General features: G+C 42.2%; 1 protein-coding gene across 1 annotated transcript in view; it reads right to left on the bottom strand.

Moving 5' to 3' along the window:
- Positions 1-2,048: 2,048 nt before the first annotated feature.
- The window catches only part of LOC123691026, a 32,306-nt gene continuing 19,381 nt past the window's right edge, over positions 2,049-14,973 (bottom strand). Inside the window, exons 4-11 of the mRNA XM_045635204.1 lie at positions 12,597-12,788; positions 11,803-11,951; positions 11,168-11,357; positions 10,748-10,883; positions 10,165-10,318; positions 9,725-9,834; positions 2,904-4,312; positions 2,049-2,659 (exon numbers count right to left, since the gene is read on the bottom strand). Of these exons, the coding sequence (XP_045491160.1) occupies positions 2,513-2,659; positions 2,904-4,312; positions 9,725-9,834; positions 10,165-10,318; positions 10,748-10,883; positions 11,168-11,357; positions 11,803-11,951; positions 12,597-12,788 (2,487 nt within the window). The 3' untranslated portion in view covers positions 2,049-2,512. The remainder of the gene's footprint in view (positions 2,660-2,903; positions 4,313-9,724; positions 9,835-10,164; positions 10,319-10,747; positions 10,884-11,167; positions 11,358-11,802; positions 11,952-12,596; positions 12,789-14,973) is intronic.

Consider the following 14,973-nt stretch of genomic DNA (forward strand, 5'->3'; position numbering starts at 1 on the left):
ACGCCCCTATGGTTTGAGACCCGCGATATTATCGGATTAGCCATACGCTTAAAGCTGACCAACCCCCCACCAGAAGCAAAAAATGTGCTTATCGGCTAGAAAAGGAAAAGGGGGCGCCCTTCGTAATCCAAACCAGCGCTGATTATTCAGTAATTATTGTTTTTTAACAAGAAATATTGATTATTTTAACTTTAATTAAGTGTTTTATCTACAATTATGCTAACCATTAGCCAGCTATTAATCCAGAGCTGATTATTCAGTGGTTATTATTTTTAAGAATAAATATTGATTATTTTAACTTTTAGTAACATAATATGATTTATTGGTGATCTCTTTAAATTAGTTTGCTTAAATACTTATTAGGACACACCTATTATATATAATACATACAAAAACATTTATTTGGTACTAGACCTTATATCTCAGGATTTTAGGTGATTTAATGTGGAACTGATTTTGCATTGTTTGGTGACTACATTTTGGTGACAGATCTACTATTTTGAGGACAAACCCTATTATTTAAGAAACACAAAACTAATTAAATTGGTGATAGCTTAAATGATACCCTTTTGGAATGCCTAGGTACCTAGGTTAGGTATCTATGTTGTGACATATTAAAATTCTTAACACTTATATTTTATTTTTAAAACAAGCGTTCCCTAATAAATTTAATCACAGTAAATTGAATTCTGGACTCTGGTCCAAGTATTTATGTGTTAGCACGTGTTAGTTTGTTCTCGGTTCAATTGTTCTTGTCATGGATGTATTTATGACCCCGCTGCAAGCGTAAGGTTTTTGTTTTTTAAACTATATTGCTTCATCAATCTAACGTTCTGGGTGACTATAGTCCAGTTTAATATATTTGTTTGGAATTGCTGTGTAAATCACAGAGGCCTTTTTAAATTTAAATAGGGCAACTACACAGTATCTTGCTAACGCTATAGAAAATCGTTAAAAAGTGAAACTAATGTCTGACTGGTATCTGAAAAACTGAAAAATTACAATCTGCGTATTTATAACAGACATGATTTTTTATGTATCTTCTATTCTGCTACAATTATCTTGGTAAATACCGGCGTATTTATTAGGTAGATACATAATCAGCTCTTTTAAGCTCATTCCTAAACTTTCTCAAGGTAGGTATATTGTTTAAACAAAACTAAGTAGTTACAAGTTTGACTCAAGAAATGGAATTCTAATGAGAAATAACATCCCAATATTGGTCTCAAATTTAATATAACTTGAATTTCAGCAAACAAGTTGCTGCGAGTTAAGACAAAGCTCGTCTCACTGTACAATAAAAGACGATGACTCGCCACTTTGAGCTTTTCATAGAATTCAATACATCCATTAGTAAAACAAGGCTTAGAGATGACTAATGGTGGTTGAGTTACGTTTCTTAGTGTACTTGGGATATTAATATTATATAATTGGTTAAAGAAAAACCTACAACCATATTTTCTGTTAATATATAAAAAGTCGGAATTTGGATCTGTGAATACGTAAAAACGTAGGTAAGTATATAGTTACAATTGTAGATTAATATCAGTTATATTTTAGTAGAGCAGAATTATTTTAAGCAAAGTATTAGTAGTAGTAGTGTTTAATGTGTCGATGTATGATCATGTAGAATCATGTATGGACGTTTTATTTACGTTATACAGAAAATACATTATATATGTCGCAGGCAAATTGTATAATCTCGCCGTTTACAAAAGCTCGGCATTTTGTAGTATGTCGAGAATTCGTTATCAATTTTTTGGTTGGATAAGGGGGTGGGTTAGGTTAGGTTCGTAATTTTAAAACTACATAGAAATAGGAGCACCGCGAAGTGGTCCTCCGTAGTCTCATATACCACAATTGAAATTTCAAATTACTTTTTATTTCACTTCAAAAATCTTTTCATTCGTAGTAGAATTACTAAGCTTTTTAAAACTATAATTTTTATACTGTGTAAACAATAACTAGGTATTTTTTAAAATATTTGAAGTAAAAACCTGTGTCTCTTAAAATAACTAAGTAGGTATTTGATAAATAAAACACCAAAGTATAAAAATATTAAATTTATTTAAAACACAACTGATATGTACTTTATCTACACAAATACTGGCACATAATACATATTTATTTATAACAATTATAAAATTAATATAAGTACAAACTCCATGTTTATCACAAGCACATTAACATTAAACTCGTTGTATATAAGAACTTGTTGTTGCTAAAATAGCAAGCATATACAAAGCATTACTTGATTAGTACCTAATTAATACTTTTTTACTTATTGGAATGTGTCAATAAAATCTTAATTTTTTTATTACCTAAAATTAACAAAATTGTCAACAAGTTAAATAAAACCAGAAAGCTTTTTATTCGAGTTTGACAAAATACGGACCTAAAAAAACATCGTTTAGTTGGTACAGAATCCACACTTTTTACCTTATTTACAATTTTATGTCAATTTGTGACTTTCTTCTTTTACATACATGAACATGATACAATCTAATTAAATTCACAGTTCGTCCCTAAAACTAGTAAGAGCTAGGTCATCGTGTTGGAACCAAGCCGCGTAGACTTTGACAGGTTCCCGCGGGAGTCGGTGGAAGGAGACCGGCCTGTCTCGAGCTAGCACTTCGCGCGGGTAGTCTTGTGGTCGGGCCTGGGGGAGATTATATTTTTTTTTATAAATTGGGATGTTATCGTGCTTGTTTATTTAGGTTCTATAGCGTTTAGGATGTGATGGTGGGGAGAGAAGTTTCAAAATTGGGTGTGATTATTTTTTTTGATATTTTTTGACGTAAAATGATAGTGTGTGAAGCTAGTTTTTTTGTTGTTTGTTAGTTGTGTGTCGCCGCGCAGTAGTGTACACACTGTATACAGGAGCGGTGTGTATAGTGCCGCACCTGGTGGAACAGCGGCGAGTGCGTGACGGGCACGCGCACGCGCAGCGCGCACGCGCCCAGCGACATGTCGTCGGGCGCGTGTGTCGCCGCGCAGTAGTGTACACACTGTATACAGGAGCGGTGTGTATAGTGCCGCACCTGGTGGAACAGCGGCGAGTGCGTGACGGGCACGCGCACGCGCAGCGCGCACGCGCCCAGCGACATGTCGTCGGGCGCGTGTGTCGCCGCGCAGTAGTGTACACACTGTATACAGGAGCGGTGTGTATAGTGCCGCACCTGGTGGAACAGCGGCGAGTGCGTGACGGGCACGCGCACGCGCAGCGCGCACGCGCCCAGCGACATGTCGTCGGGCGCGTGTGTCGCCGCGCAGTAGTGTACACACTGTATACAGGAGCGGTGTGTATAGTGCCGCACCTGGTGGAACAGCGGCGAGTGCGTGACGGGCACGCGCACGCGCAGCGCGCACGCGCCCAGCGACATGTCGTCGGGCGCGTGTGTCGCCGCGCAGTAGTGTACACACTGTATACAGGAGCGGTGTGTATAGTGCCGCACCTGGTGGAACAGCGGCGAGTGCGTGACGGGCACGCGCACGCGCAGCGCGCACGCGCCCAGCGACATGTCGTCGGGCGCGTGTGTCGCCGCGCAGTAGTGTACACACTGTATACAGGAGCGGTGTGTATAGTGCCGCACCTGGTGGAACAGCGGCGAGTGCGTGACGGGCACGCGCACGCGCAGCGCGCACGCGCCCAGCGACATGTCGTCGGGCGCGTGTGTCGCCGCGCAGTAGTGTACACACTGTATACAGGAGCGGTGTGTATAGTGCCGCACCTGGTGGAACAGCGGCGAGTGCGTGACGGGCACGCGCACGCGCAGCGCGCACGCGCCCAGCGACATGTCGTCGGGCGCGTGTGTCGCCGCGCAGTAGTGTACACACTGTATACAGGAGCGGTGTGTATAGTGCCGCACCTGGTGGAACAGCGGCGAGTGCGTGACGGGCACGCGCACGCGCAGCGCGCACGCGCCCAGCGACATGTCGTCGGGCGCGTGTGTCGCCGCGCAGTAGTGTACACACTGTATACAGGAGCGGTGTGTATAGTGCCGCACCTGGTGGAACAGCGGCGAGTGCGTGACGGGCACGCGCACGCGCAGCGCGCACGCGCCCAGCGACATGTCGTCGGGCGCGTGTGTCGCCGCGCAGTAGTGTACACACTGTATACAGGAGCGGTGTGTATAGTGCCGCACCTGGTGGAACAGCGGCGAGTGCGTGACGGGCACGCGCACGCGCAGCGCGCACGCGCCCAGCGACATGTCGTCGGGCGCGTGTGTCGCCGCGCAGCCGCAGCGCGCCAGCAGCCGCGCCGCACCGAGGCTCAGCGCGGTGCCGCCGCCGCCGGTTATGTAGTCATAACCTGTTAAAAATATATTTTTATAGCATCTAAGGGCTGGCGCAGATATAGCGGAGCGCATGCCCGCAATCACCCGCGGCAGCGCGCGGACTCGTGAGCTTTCGCCAATCCGCACAATTGCGCCGACGTGCGCTAGACTGCGCTTACTCGACGCACTCATCGTGATTCGTTTTGCAATTTTTCGAGAGATGTACATATATGTCGTGGCCATATCGTACATTTGCTCATTTCATGAAATGATTGGCCATTTCACGAAATGGTCGCATTTCGTGAAATGGCCAATTTAGTTTGGCCACATCATGATGTGGCTTGGGCAGATCAATGATAAGAAATCGTTTCACGATATGGCCTATCGTATAACTAAACGCGCGGTTTTTTCATGAAATGATCAAAATTATTTGATCATATCGTAAAATAGTTACATTAATCATTGGTAGAGGCGCTGCAAGCTCTGTGTTTATGTGATAAGATGGCGGCCGCTGGCGAAAATTTAATTATTCGCAGTTAAAAACTTCATAATTCGTTTAATAACAATAATATTTTTTTTTTTTTTTTATGAGAGAGGAGGCAACAGAGCAGACGCGACGCCTGATGGTAAGCGTTCAGCGTCGCCCATAAGCACCCACAACGCCAGGGACATTGGGAGTGTGTTGCCGGCCTTTTAAGAAAGAATACGCTCTCTTCTTAAAGGTCCCCAGATTGTAACCATTCGGGAATACCGTACTAGGAAGCTGGTTCCATAAGACTGTTGTGCGCGGAAAGAAGCTCCGTTTAAAGCGCACAGTTGTCGACCGCCAGCAGTCAAGGTGGTGAGGGTGGTATTTCTGTTTATGGCGGGCTGTGCGGTAATGGAACTCAGCGGTGGGTAATGTTCCAAACAATTCCTCAGAGCACTCCCCATAGTAAATGCGGTAGAGAACGCATAAGGAAGCGATATCTCTTCGCAACGCCAGAGTATCAAGCCGATCGGTGAGACTCGGTTCGCCAACGAGTCGTACAGCTCTCCTTTGAATGCGGTCAAATGGAAGGAGGTATTGCTGGGGTGCCCCGGCCCAGAGATGGGAACAGTATTCCATGTGCGGCCTGACTTGCGCCTTATAAAGATTGAGGCGATGACGCGACGTGAAATACTGTCCCGCTCTACAGAGCACACCAAGTTTCTGAGAAGCCAACTTGGCTTTGCCTACCAAATGACAGGAAAACTGCACGTTACTCGAGATTTCGAGACCGAGAATACCAATACTAGCTGTGGCTGATAGAGGAGTGCCCTGAAAAATAGGGGTTACATCGAAGGGAAGCTTTTTAGCGGTAAACGCGCAAACCTGTGTCTTCTTCGGGTTGAATTCGACTAAGTTTAGTCGACCCCAATTAGAAACTTCGTCTAAAGAAGCCTCAATTTCAGACACGAGGTTGTTCCGGTACTCAATGACGCGATCCCGAGAGACATTGCATTGGCCGGTGTAAACTGCATCACCAGTGCTGTCGTCTGCATAGCAATGAATGCTGCTGTTGCGCAGCATATCATTGATATGCAGAAGGAACAGAGTGGGAGACAGAACGCAACCTTGTGGGACACCAGCATTCACAGGCTTAGGGTCGGAGCAGGAACCGTCGATAACGACACGCATGCTACGCTCTGTGAGAAAACTGGCTACCCACTGGCAAAGTCTCTCGGGAAGCCCATAGCATGGAAGTTTTGCTAAGAGCGCTTTGTGCCAAACCCGATCAAAAGCTTTCGCTATGTCCAAGCTGACCGCCAAGCCTTCACCCTTGCTCTCAATCGCTGCAGCCCATCTGTGAGTTAAATATACAAGAAGATCCCCAGCTGAGCGACCGCGACGGAAACCGTACTGTCGGTCACTAATCAGCTGGTGATCCTCCAGATATTTCAGTAGTTGGCGATTAATAAGGGATTCCATTATCTTGGAGAGCAAGGAGGTGATTGCTATAGGTCGATAATTGGACGGATCAGAGCGATCGCCTTTTTTCGGGATTGGGTGCACTAACGCTGTCTTCCATGAATTCGGGACAACGCCTGTGGAGTAGGAGTACCGGAAGAGTCGCGTGAGGACCGGTGCTAGCTCAGGTGCGCACATCTTCAGCACAATTGGAGGAATACTGTCGGGGCCACTCGACTTGTGGACATCTAGGGCAAAAAGTGCTTTACGCACAGCGCTCTGGGTGAACCGGATGTCCGGCATAGAGCCCTCATACCGCGGGATGGTAGGCGGCGAGTTTCCCATGTCATCCAAAGTCGAGTTTGCGGCGAAAAGGGAGCCAAGAAGATCGGCCTTTTCCTTTGCCGTGTGGGCCAACAAGTCATTCTCCATGCGCAGAGATGGTAGTGACGGCTTGCAGAAGTTTCCTTGCACAGCTTTGGCGAGAGCCCAAAAGGCGCGCGTTCCCGAAGGAAGTTGGGCAAGTTTCTCGCCAAGCTTAGCAATATGCTCTGACTTTGCTTTTGCAATTGCTCTTTTGAAGGACCTAGAGACTGAGTTTAGTTCTCTCTTAAGTGTATGGGCGTTTGGATCACTAGACACGAGTGCATTAGCCCAGGCCTGGTAACAGTCTTGTTTTCGGCGTGATGCCGTTTTACAAGAGAGACCAAACCAGGGTTGGGACTTGCCACCAATGGGTACAACAGAGTTCGGAATAAAAAGTTCCATGCCCTGAAGTATCACATCGGCAACAGAGTCTGCGCAGGTGCTAGGATCGTCTGCCGAGAAGCAAACACGGCCCCAGGGATAGGACGAAAAGAATGTACGCATCTCATCCCAATCTGCTGACTTGTAGTGCCAAACGCGTCGACGGCCAACACGCTCCGGCCGTGACGAACGCAAGATTGGCACTACACTCCGCACTAGGCAGTGGTCCGATGAGCCTAAAGGGGCATCAACATGGACCTGATAGCCATCAGGGTGAGATGTCAACAGTAGGTCCAACAGGGAAGGCGTATGATCCTCAACATCAGGGATTCGCGTTGGCGATTGTACCATTTGAGTAAGACCATAGGCAAGAGCAAAGTCGAAAACAGATTTACCTGCGTGGTCAGTAGTTCGGGACTTAAGCCATTCTGAGTGATGGGCATTGAAATCCCCAAGGACTACAATTTCAGCGCAGGGTATCTGATTGAGCATAGTATCTGCCGCCGATTGTATATGCTCGATGAGTCGGTCGGTTTCCTCATTACCGCTATGGGATCTGTATAGGCACGCATAGACGCGAGGGTGGTCGTCGCAGTCTACACGCAACCAAATGATGGAAAGATCCCTACCTTCAAGATAGCTGAGGCGTCGAAAGCAGACATCATTCCGGATAAAGGCGCATACACCAGCGCGGGGTAAAAAGTTGTGCTCCAGATTGTAGCCCGGGTAACTGAGATAAGCTGTATTAGAGGGGGAAGATATCTGCGTTTCGGTTAAAAAGAGCAAGGCCGGCTTCGCCGTCTCAAGGTGGTAGTGGACGGCATTGATGTTGGAGTGTAAGCCCCTAATGTTACAAAAGTTGACGCAGAGCGTAGAAGGGCGTGCACAGGATTTGTTGCTCTTATTGCCTCGTGCTTGAGTATTGAGCGGGATTTTGCCCTCCCCAGAATACATAGGGCAGCCTGAACAAAAGTGCTCAGGGAGGGATTCTCCAGCACCTTGCGTGTTGGTACCCTCCTGGGGTAATAAATCTTTTAATTCCGCTGCCATGATTTTAAGGGGAAAAGGGGGGGGGGGGGGGGGAGTGGGCCTCCGGAATGTCTCACTCACCTATGCGAAACGCTCAACGCTTTACGCCGGTTTTTGTGAGATAGTGGTATCGCGCCGGACGGACTACAGCCCATTTGTGCTGCATATAATGAATACAATAAAAAAAAAAAATTATATGCAGCTGTAGTCCTACCACTCTAGAAAAATATCGCCAGAGCCTCGTCTGTTGATCGGCAGGGTGCACCGCGAGCAGGTGAGGTTGGCTTTGGCCGTTAGGTGGTATACAGCCATTGCACCCCAAATATAAAGAAAGTCATAGCAAATAATTTACGACGAAGAGGTTCGAGTACTATGGAAAATGTGTACTGAAGAAAAAATGCGTCTTAAATAAAATAATTTAAGACGCATTTTTTCTTTTAGGATATACATTTATATCCTACTATATTATTAAATTGTTTGTTTTTTAAAAAGCGATCCGCTTCTGGCACTCGCCGGCCGCTGACGCGGCACGCTCGCTTTGCTCGCTCGGCTCGTGCGTTGTTTATCAAAGTGTAACCTAACCTAACCTAACTGTTTTCTATTGCAAAAACGATTCGCTACTGGCATTCTCCGGCCGCTGCCGCGGCACTAACTTAAATGACATTAAACGTTTTTAAAATATTCTGAATTTTTTAAATATTTTATGGACTCTTTATATTTTATACGATCTGGCCAAATGTGGATGACCTAATCGTGAAATGTTGACGATTTAACGATCTGATCAAACTATGTTGGCCATTTCATGAAATGTGACCATTTCGTGAAATGATCGATCATATCATGAAATGAGCAAATCTACGATATGGCCACAACACGTCGTTTGACAATGAAAAACGCGCTGCGCTGCGCCCGCGATATCTGCGCCAGCCCTATGGTGCATCGAAGCGACATAACACGTTTCCTGCTCACGCCACCCGCATAAAAAAGAGATTTTTTTTTATAGATGGTATAAGTTAGTTGTAAAAAGTAAATTCGGAGCATATTGCAATATGCCGAGGGTTATATCCGCTATTAAAATGCGTTCACTGATTGGACGTTGAGTGACGCTTGTTAAATCAACATTCAGCCTAGTCATTAAACTGAATGTCGTCATTTAATGAACTGAATGTCGTCATTTCACTCAATCAAATAAAAAAAAATTGATTGTCTGTAAAGTCGGTTTACTGACGATAGTTGAACGTGACAACGATTGTGCTTCTTTGTCGCTCGTTCCGCGCTCTCGCTTGCACTTCAAGCCTTACGGAACGCCTCAGAGCGAGGTAACGCCGCATGAGTCATGTTTTTTCGTGCGTGCAGCCGGCTCTATCGAATTATAAGACGTTGTCACGTCAAAAATTCAACCAGATGACGACGATATGAATATTGAGAAAAATATCACTATTATTATTGAGAAAAAAAATCACTAATTCAATGTCAATTTCAATGCGGATGTAAACTCCAGATAATATATTTATTTGATAGTATTTGCCGGTTTATTCCAGTAACATAAATAATTATTAATTATCACAATCGTTGAACAGTGCAAGAATATGAAAAATTATACTTATGATTACAATTTATTCAAAGTAGTTTTTTATTATGACTGAGTGAGAGAGAGATATATAAAATGCTAGACAGACCTGAAAAAGTTCTTTATTCAAAAGAAAATATCGGTTTTATACAATTAAATGTATTAAATTACCTTTACTAGCCGTCTCAGTTTTTCCATAGCCGTAACCATATCTTTCGCCCAGTATGGTGACGTCACCACCCCCACGGTAACAGCTCAGAACTTCGCATAGTCTTCGCACACTAATAATAAAGGAAATAAATATTATTAGATTGATTCTGAATAGAAGAAGGCTGTTTTAGAGTCATAAAATAAAAGTGAAAGTATTTGTGTTTGCGTGTGCGTGTGTGTTTGCGTACGTGTGTGCGTGCGCGTGCGTTAACTCCGTAACTTTTACATTTTTATAAAATTCGGTAAAAAATAATTACCTTACTGATATATAATTATGTGCCATGGAATGGGAGGAGGCAATTAAAAGGAACCTAGATGGTTTGCAAAAAATAGTTTTATTAAATAAAATAATGGCACAAGTAAAAAGGCATACTTTATATAATTCTTACGCTAAAACTCACCCCAAAATGGTATCATCATCAGCTAAGAATATCCACTTGATCTGCGGCATTTTCTCAACTCTTCGCAATACTTCTTTCAAAATGGCGATCGTTTTTGCGCAGTGACCTGTTTTGGTATTTGGTATTCCGAGATTCGTAGAGGGTAATGTTGGATCTGTTGAAATAATAATTAACTAAATTCATACTTTTAGGGTTCTGTCATAAATGTAAAATAACAAATAGTGAATCTATTTACGCCCAAATAAAAACCGAAGCAAAACTCTGCCTACGTATGTTTTAGACAGAGTTTTCTAATGCGCGATTCAAAAACATTGTTTAATTGGAATGACATTTTCATATATAAGCTATTTTAGATCAAGAAGTAGTCCCAAGGCCTCAAAGACTACGAACGGAACCCTATTATTAAGACTCAGCTGTCCGTCTGTCTGTTACCAGGATGTATCTCATGAACCGTGATCATTAAACATAAAATTTCTACAAATAATGGTATGTAATTGCCTGGTTTTTGTAATAATTGTCTGAAATCATTTTTTAAACAACTTCATAGTTCCTTTATATCTCATCATTTCCTTAAAAAACCCACCTTCCAGATCGCTAAAAAAGTGCAGATTAGTGACATGCTTGCCCCAGGTCTTCTTGACGACCCGAGCTCGTGACTCGTGAAAGCCGCTCCACGTCTTCACTGCGAAGTATACCGCGCTCTCAGATATCGCACTGCCCTGCCAATGGTTTGGGGTTATTTCTACTAGTTTTGGCGTGAAACATCTTTAGGCACGTTGAGAGTAAAATTTCAAGGTTGCGTCATTGCGTCATGGAGTAAAGCGACGATTTTGATATCTTCGAATCTTATCAAAGAATCCAAAAACAAATGCGGTGCACACGCTCTTTTTTATGAGTTTTTGGGAGGGTTTCCATGAGAAATGTCGGGAAACTTAACGTTGTAGGGAGGACAACTGGGCATTGTTTTAATAGAAAAATTCTACAGAAGTAAAACCATACTCACACAAGTTTCAAACTGCCTCGGATACGTAGCACAGTTATCCATAGACACGACACAGAAACTAAGGTCTGGAGTAAGAAGAGGACCTCGTTGTTCTTTAGACCCGTACACAAGCCGAGCTAGTTCAAATGCCGGGTCTATAGAGAAGTCTGCTTCTAGCTGCCTCTCGCCACTTTCGATTTTGTTTACGAGACTGGAAAAAGACTAAGAGTTAATCCTGCTTCTACTTAAATATAGAAAGGGGAGTCGATTTAGGGCCGATTTTTCAATGCTTGGATAAAACTTATTCGTCGAATAATCTATAAAACTACCATTTTAAAAACGTATTCTAATTGCCCGTATTTGACAGTTTACTTGACATTTTAATATTATCGTGTTATACTTTATTGGACGGGTAAGTTTTATCCAAGCATTGAAAAATCGGCCCTTAGAAAAGTATGTCTTAACAATACGATATGCGAATAGTTGCTGACTGCTGTGTTTATACTAATGAAAGAAGCAAATACTATTTAAAGCAACGACAACATCAGACAACATATTTAAAGACTACAATAATTTTCAATGCATTCATTATTATACAAATCAATGATCGATTTCTTTTCATAATTAAGAAGTTTATGTGGAGTTTCGAATCAAACCTTTCAATCAATTCCATCCTCATTGCAAAGCCACTTGCAAAGTTCGGATACACAAACCCGCCATCTTCTTCTAGCTCTTCGAAAACCGTGAAGTGATGAATTATAGTTGGCTCATCATCACTTAGAGGATAACCTATCCACATTGTTTCCTGTCAGGATTAATCAAGATTTTATATGATTGAATACATACATATAATATTATAATATCTACACTAATATTATAAAGAGGAAAACTTTGTTTGTTTGTTTGCTTGTATGATTGTTACGAATAGGCTCATAAACTACTGGACCGATTTTGATGAAATTTGGCACAGACAATCTTTAGACCCTGAGAAAGAACATAGGCTACTTTTTATTGCGAAATATGTACCACGGGCGAAGCCGGGGCGGACCGCTAGTATATTATAAAGGCGAAAGTTTGTAAGTATGGATGTATGGATGTTTGTTACTCTTTCACGTAAAAACTACTGAACGATTACAATGAAATTTAGCACACATATAGAGGGTAACTTGGATTAACACATAGGATAGCTTTTATCCCGGAAATCCCACGGAAACGGGAACTATGCGGGTTTTCCTCTGCAAACGCGGGCGAAGCCGCGGGCGGAAATCTTGTACATACATAAAATGATGGCTAGGTTTTTCTGAAAATAATGCCTCCTTAATCACTTTATTACATAATACTCAGAAAAAATTCTAAGACATTCTTCATGCAAACTCCATATTCTAACGAGACAAACTTAATAAATATCTATTCTTAATGCACTGCATTTTCTCCAGCTCCATCCACCTACCTTCTGTTTATCCGCTACACCCAGCGCATCTACCAGCTTCCCACACCGCACAGCTGTATGCGGCTCCACGAACACAACCCATCGTACGTCACTTCCCTTGTATTTGGTGACTAGTAGTCTGAGCAGTGGTATGATCGTCCACGCTCCCGGCACTGCGAAGTCTTCGTGCGTTATGTGCACTTTTGCTTCCCGCTACACAATAATGGAGCTAATTGGAAAGGTGACCAAGTAATTTTGGACAGAACATTTTATATAAGCGAAGAAAGTATTTGGGTAGAGTCTTCACGCAATAATTTGGCTAATTGGAAACTTTGTGGGGATAAGTTAAATAAAATATTATGTCCGCCCTTACTTAGGCTTTGATGCTTGGTAAAAAGTTACAAGAATGTTACGACATGAAAAGCAGTTTGTAACTAAAATACTTTCTAAATATGATTTATAGTGTATTTGTACAGTCTTCGTACATTAGCTTCATTGCGCGCTGTCAGCATTTTACGCGGACACGCGGCATTTTAATACATTTCATTAGTTCGCGTTCGATCACCACCGCTATCGCGCGTTCTCACGACCATAACCATTAACCATATTATAGAGTTAAGGCAATAAAGGCAATTATTGTACTTAATTCTTTTATTTACTCCGTACGGGACCTACAACCCCGTACATCGTGGTCCTTCGAGCTTAAGTCTTAAGCGGGACGTGCGCGTGTGAGAAAGTTAAAACGTGAAAGTGAGTTCAGTTTACGACATATATTAACCAGTGTTAAATAAACCAATAACCAACCAGGATAAAGGTGCCATCTACGGGACAAACCAGCTACCAAGTGCCAGTCTCTGAGTGAGCCCTTTCCATTATAAATTTCTTTACATTTCATTTTTTTTTACTTATCACACCATATATACCATAACAACCATGGAGGCAATTTTAGCCACGCAAGAGCAAATTATTTCTGCCATGGAAAGCCTCCGCAATAATTTTAAGAAGGATGGGCCAGAACGTAAAACGCCCGCCTACATTGAGAAACGCCTAAGTACGTTAGATGCCTATTGGAAGGAATTCCAAATTAACCATACGAGATTAACTGTTGAATTTGATGATCCTAACCACAAATATTTTAAAGAGAACTACTACCAGTCAACTTTAAAATTTTATAATGACACCAAAGTTCTCATTAGTAAATATGATCAAAATAAACCATTACTAAGACCAGCGACACCATTATCGCAATTTTCCGATCGTCAGGGGCCAGCTCCTTCGCCTCCCGAATTGGGTGCTTCACATTCAAGGCCACTAACCACTCAAGGGAATAACAGTAGGGTTGACGAAATGCTTCGTAAGCAGAAAAGCAACTTTAGGGCATTCTTGCATACTATAAATTCTGCTAACCTTGAGAATCTTTCTGAACGATGGGAATTGGAAGATTTATTAAAAAATATAAATTTGAGATGGTCAGTCATCGATTCTTTACATTGGGAAATCGACTGTGAGAGCCTGGTAGAGAATGAAGAATATGAACAAGCTTATATTCAATATGAGATAAAATATAATAACATAAAAAAGGCAGTAAACAATAAAATGAACTCGGTCTCATTTAGAGAGAAATCAACGCCGCAGTTGGACATACCAACGTTCAACGGAAATTTCCAACAATGGATATCTTTTAAGGATTTGTTCAATGAAACCATACATAGCAATAATTCATTACCGAATGCTCAGAAAATGCAACACTTAAAAAATAAATTAAGAGGAGAAGCGTCGAAATTAGTACAGCACTTGACCATAAGTTCCGATAACTATCAAATTTGTTGGGATATTCTAAACCATCGTTATAATAATATGCGAATTATATTTAACTCTCATATTCAAATTATTTTATCGATGCCTAGTATGCAACAACAATCAGCTGGGCAAATAAAGAAAATACATGACACCACCAATGAGTGTCTCAATGCCATTAAAGCCATGGGGGTGAACATAACGTCTTGGGATCCTCTTATAGTGTATATACTATCGCAGAAATTGGATACAGAAACCCACCATGATTATATTGAGTCGCTAAAGAACCCAAGAGATTTAGCAACAATTACCGAATTTCTAGATTTCCTTGAAACAAAATTTATATCATTAGAGTCTTCACGAAGAAAACAAGATTTAATCAAACCAAAACAATTACAATATCAAGATAACTATAATAAGAATAGAAATTCATTTAAATTACCAAATAACAATTTTATACAGAAAACTTCGCAATTAAAACCTATTATTGTAAACCAATCGTCAACCATAAGGAATTCGCAACAACGGAAATGCATAATCTGCAATAACCAGCATGCATTGTTTCAATGTAAATTGTTCTTAGAATCAATGCCCGAGGAAA

This window comes from Colias croceus, chromosome 4, assembly GCF_905220415.1.
Source record: "Colias croceus chromosome 4, ilColCroc2.1".
Lineage (NCBI taxonomy): Eukaryota > Metazoa > Arthropoda > Insecta > Lepidoptera > Pieridae > Colias > Colias croceus.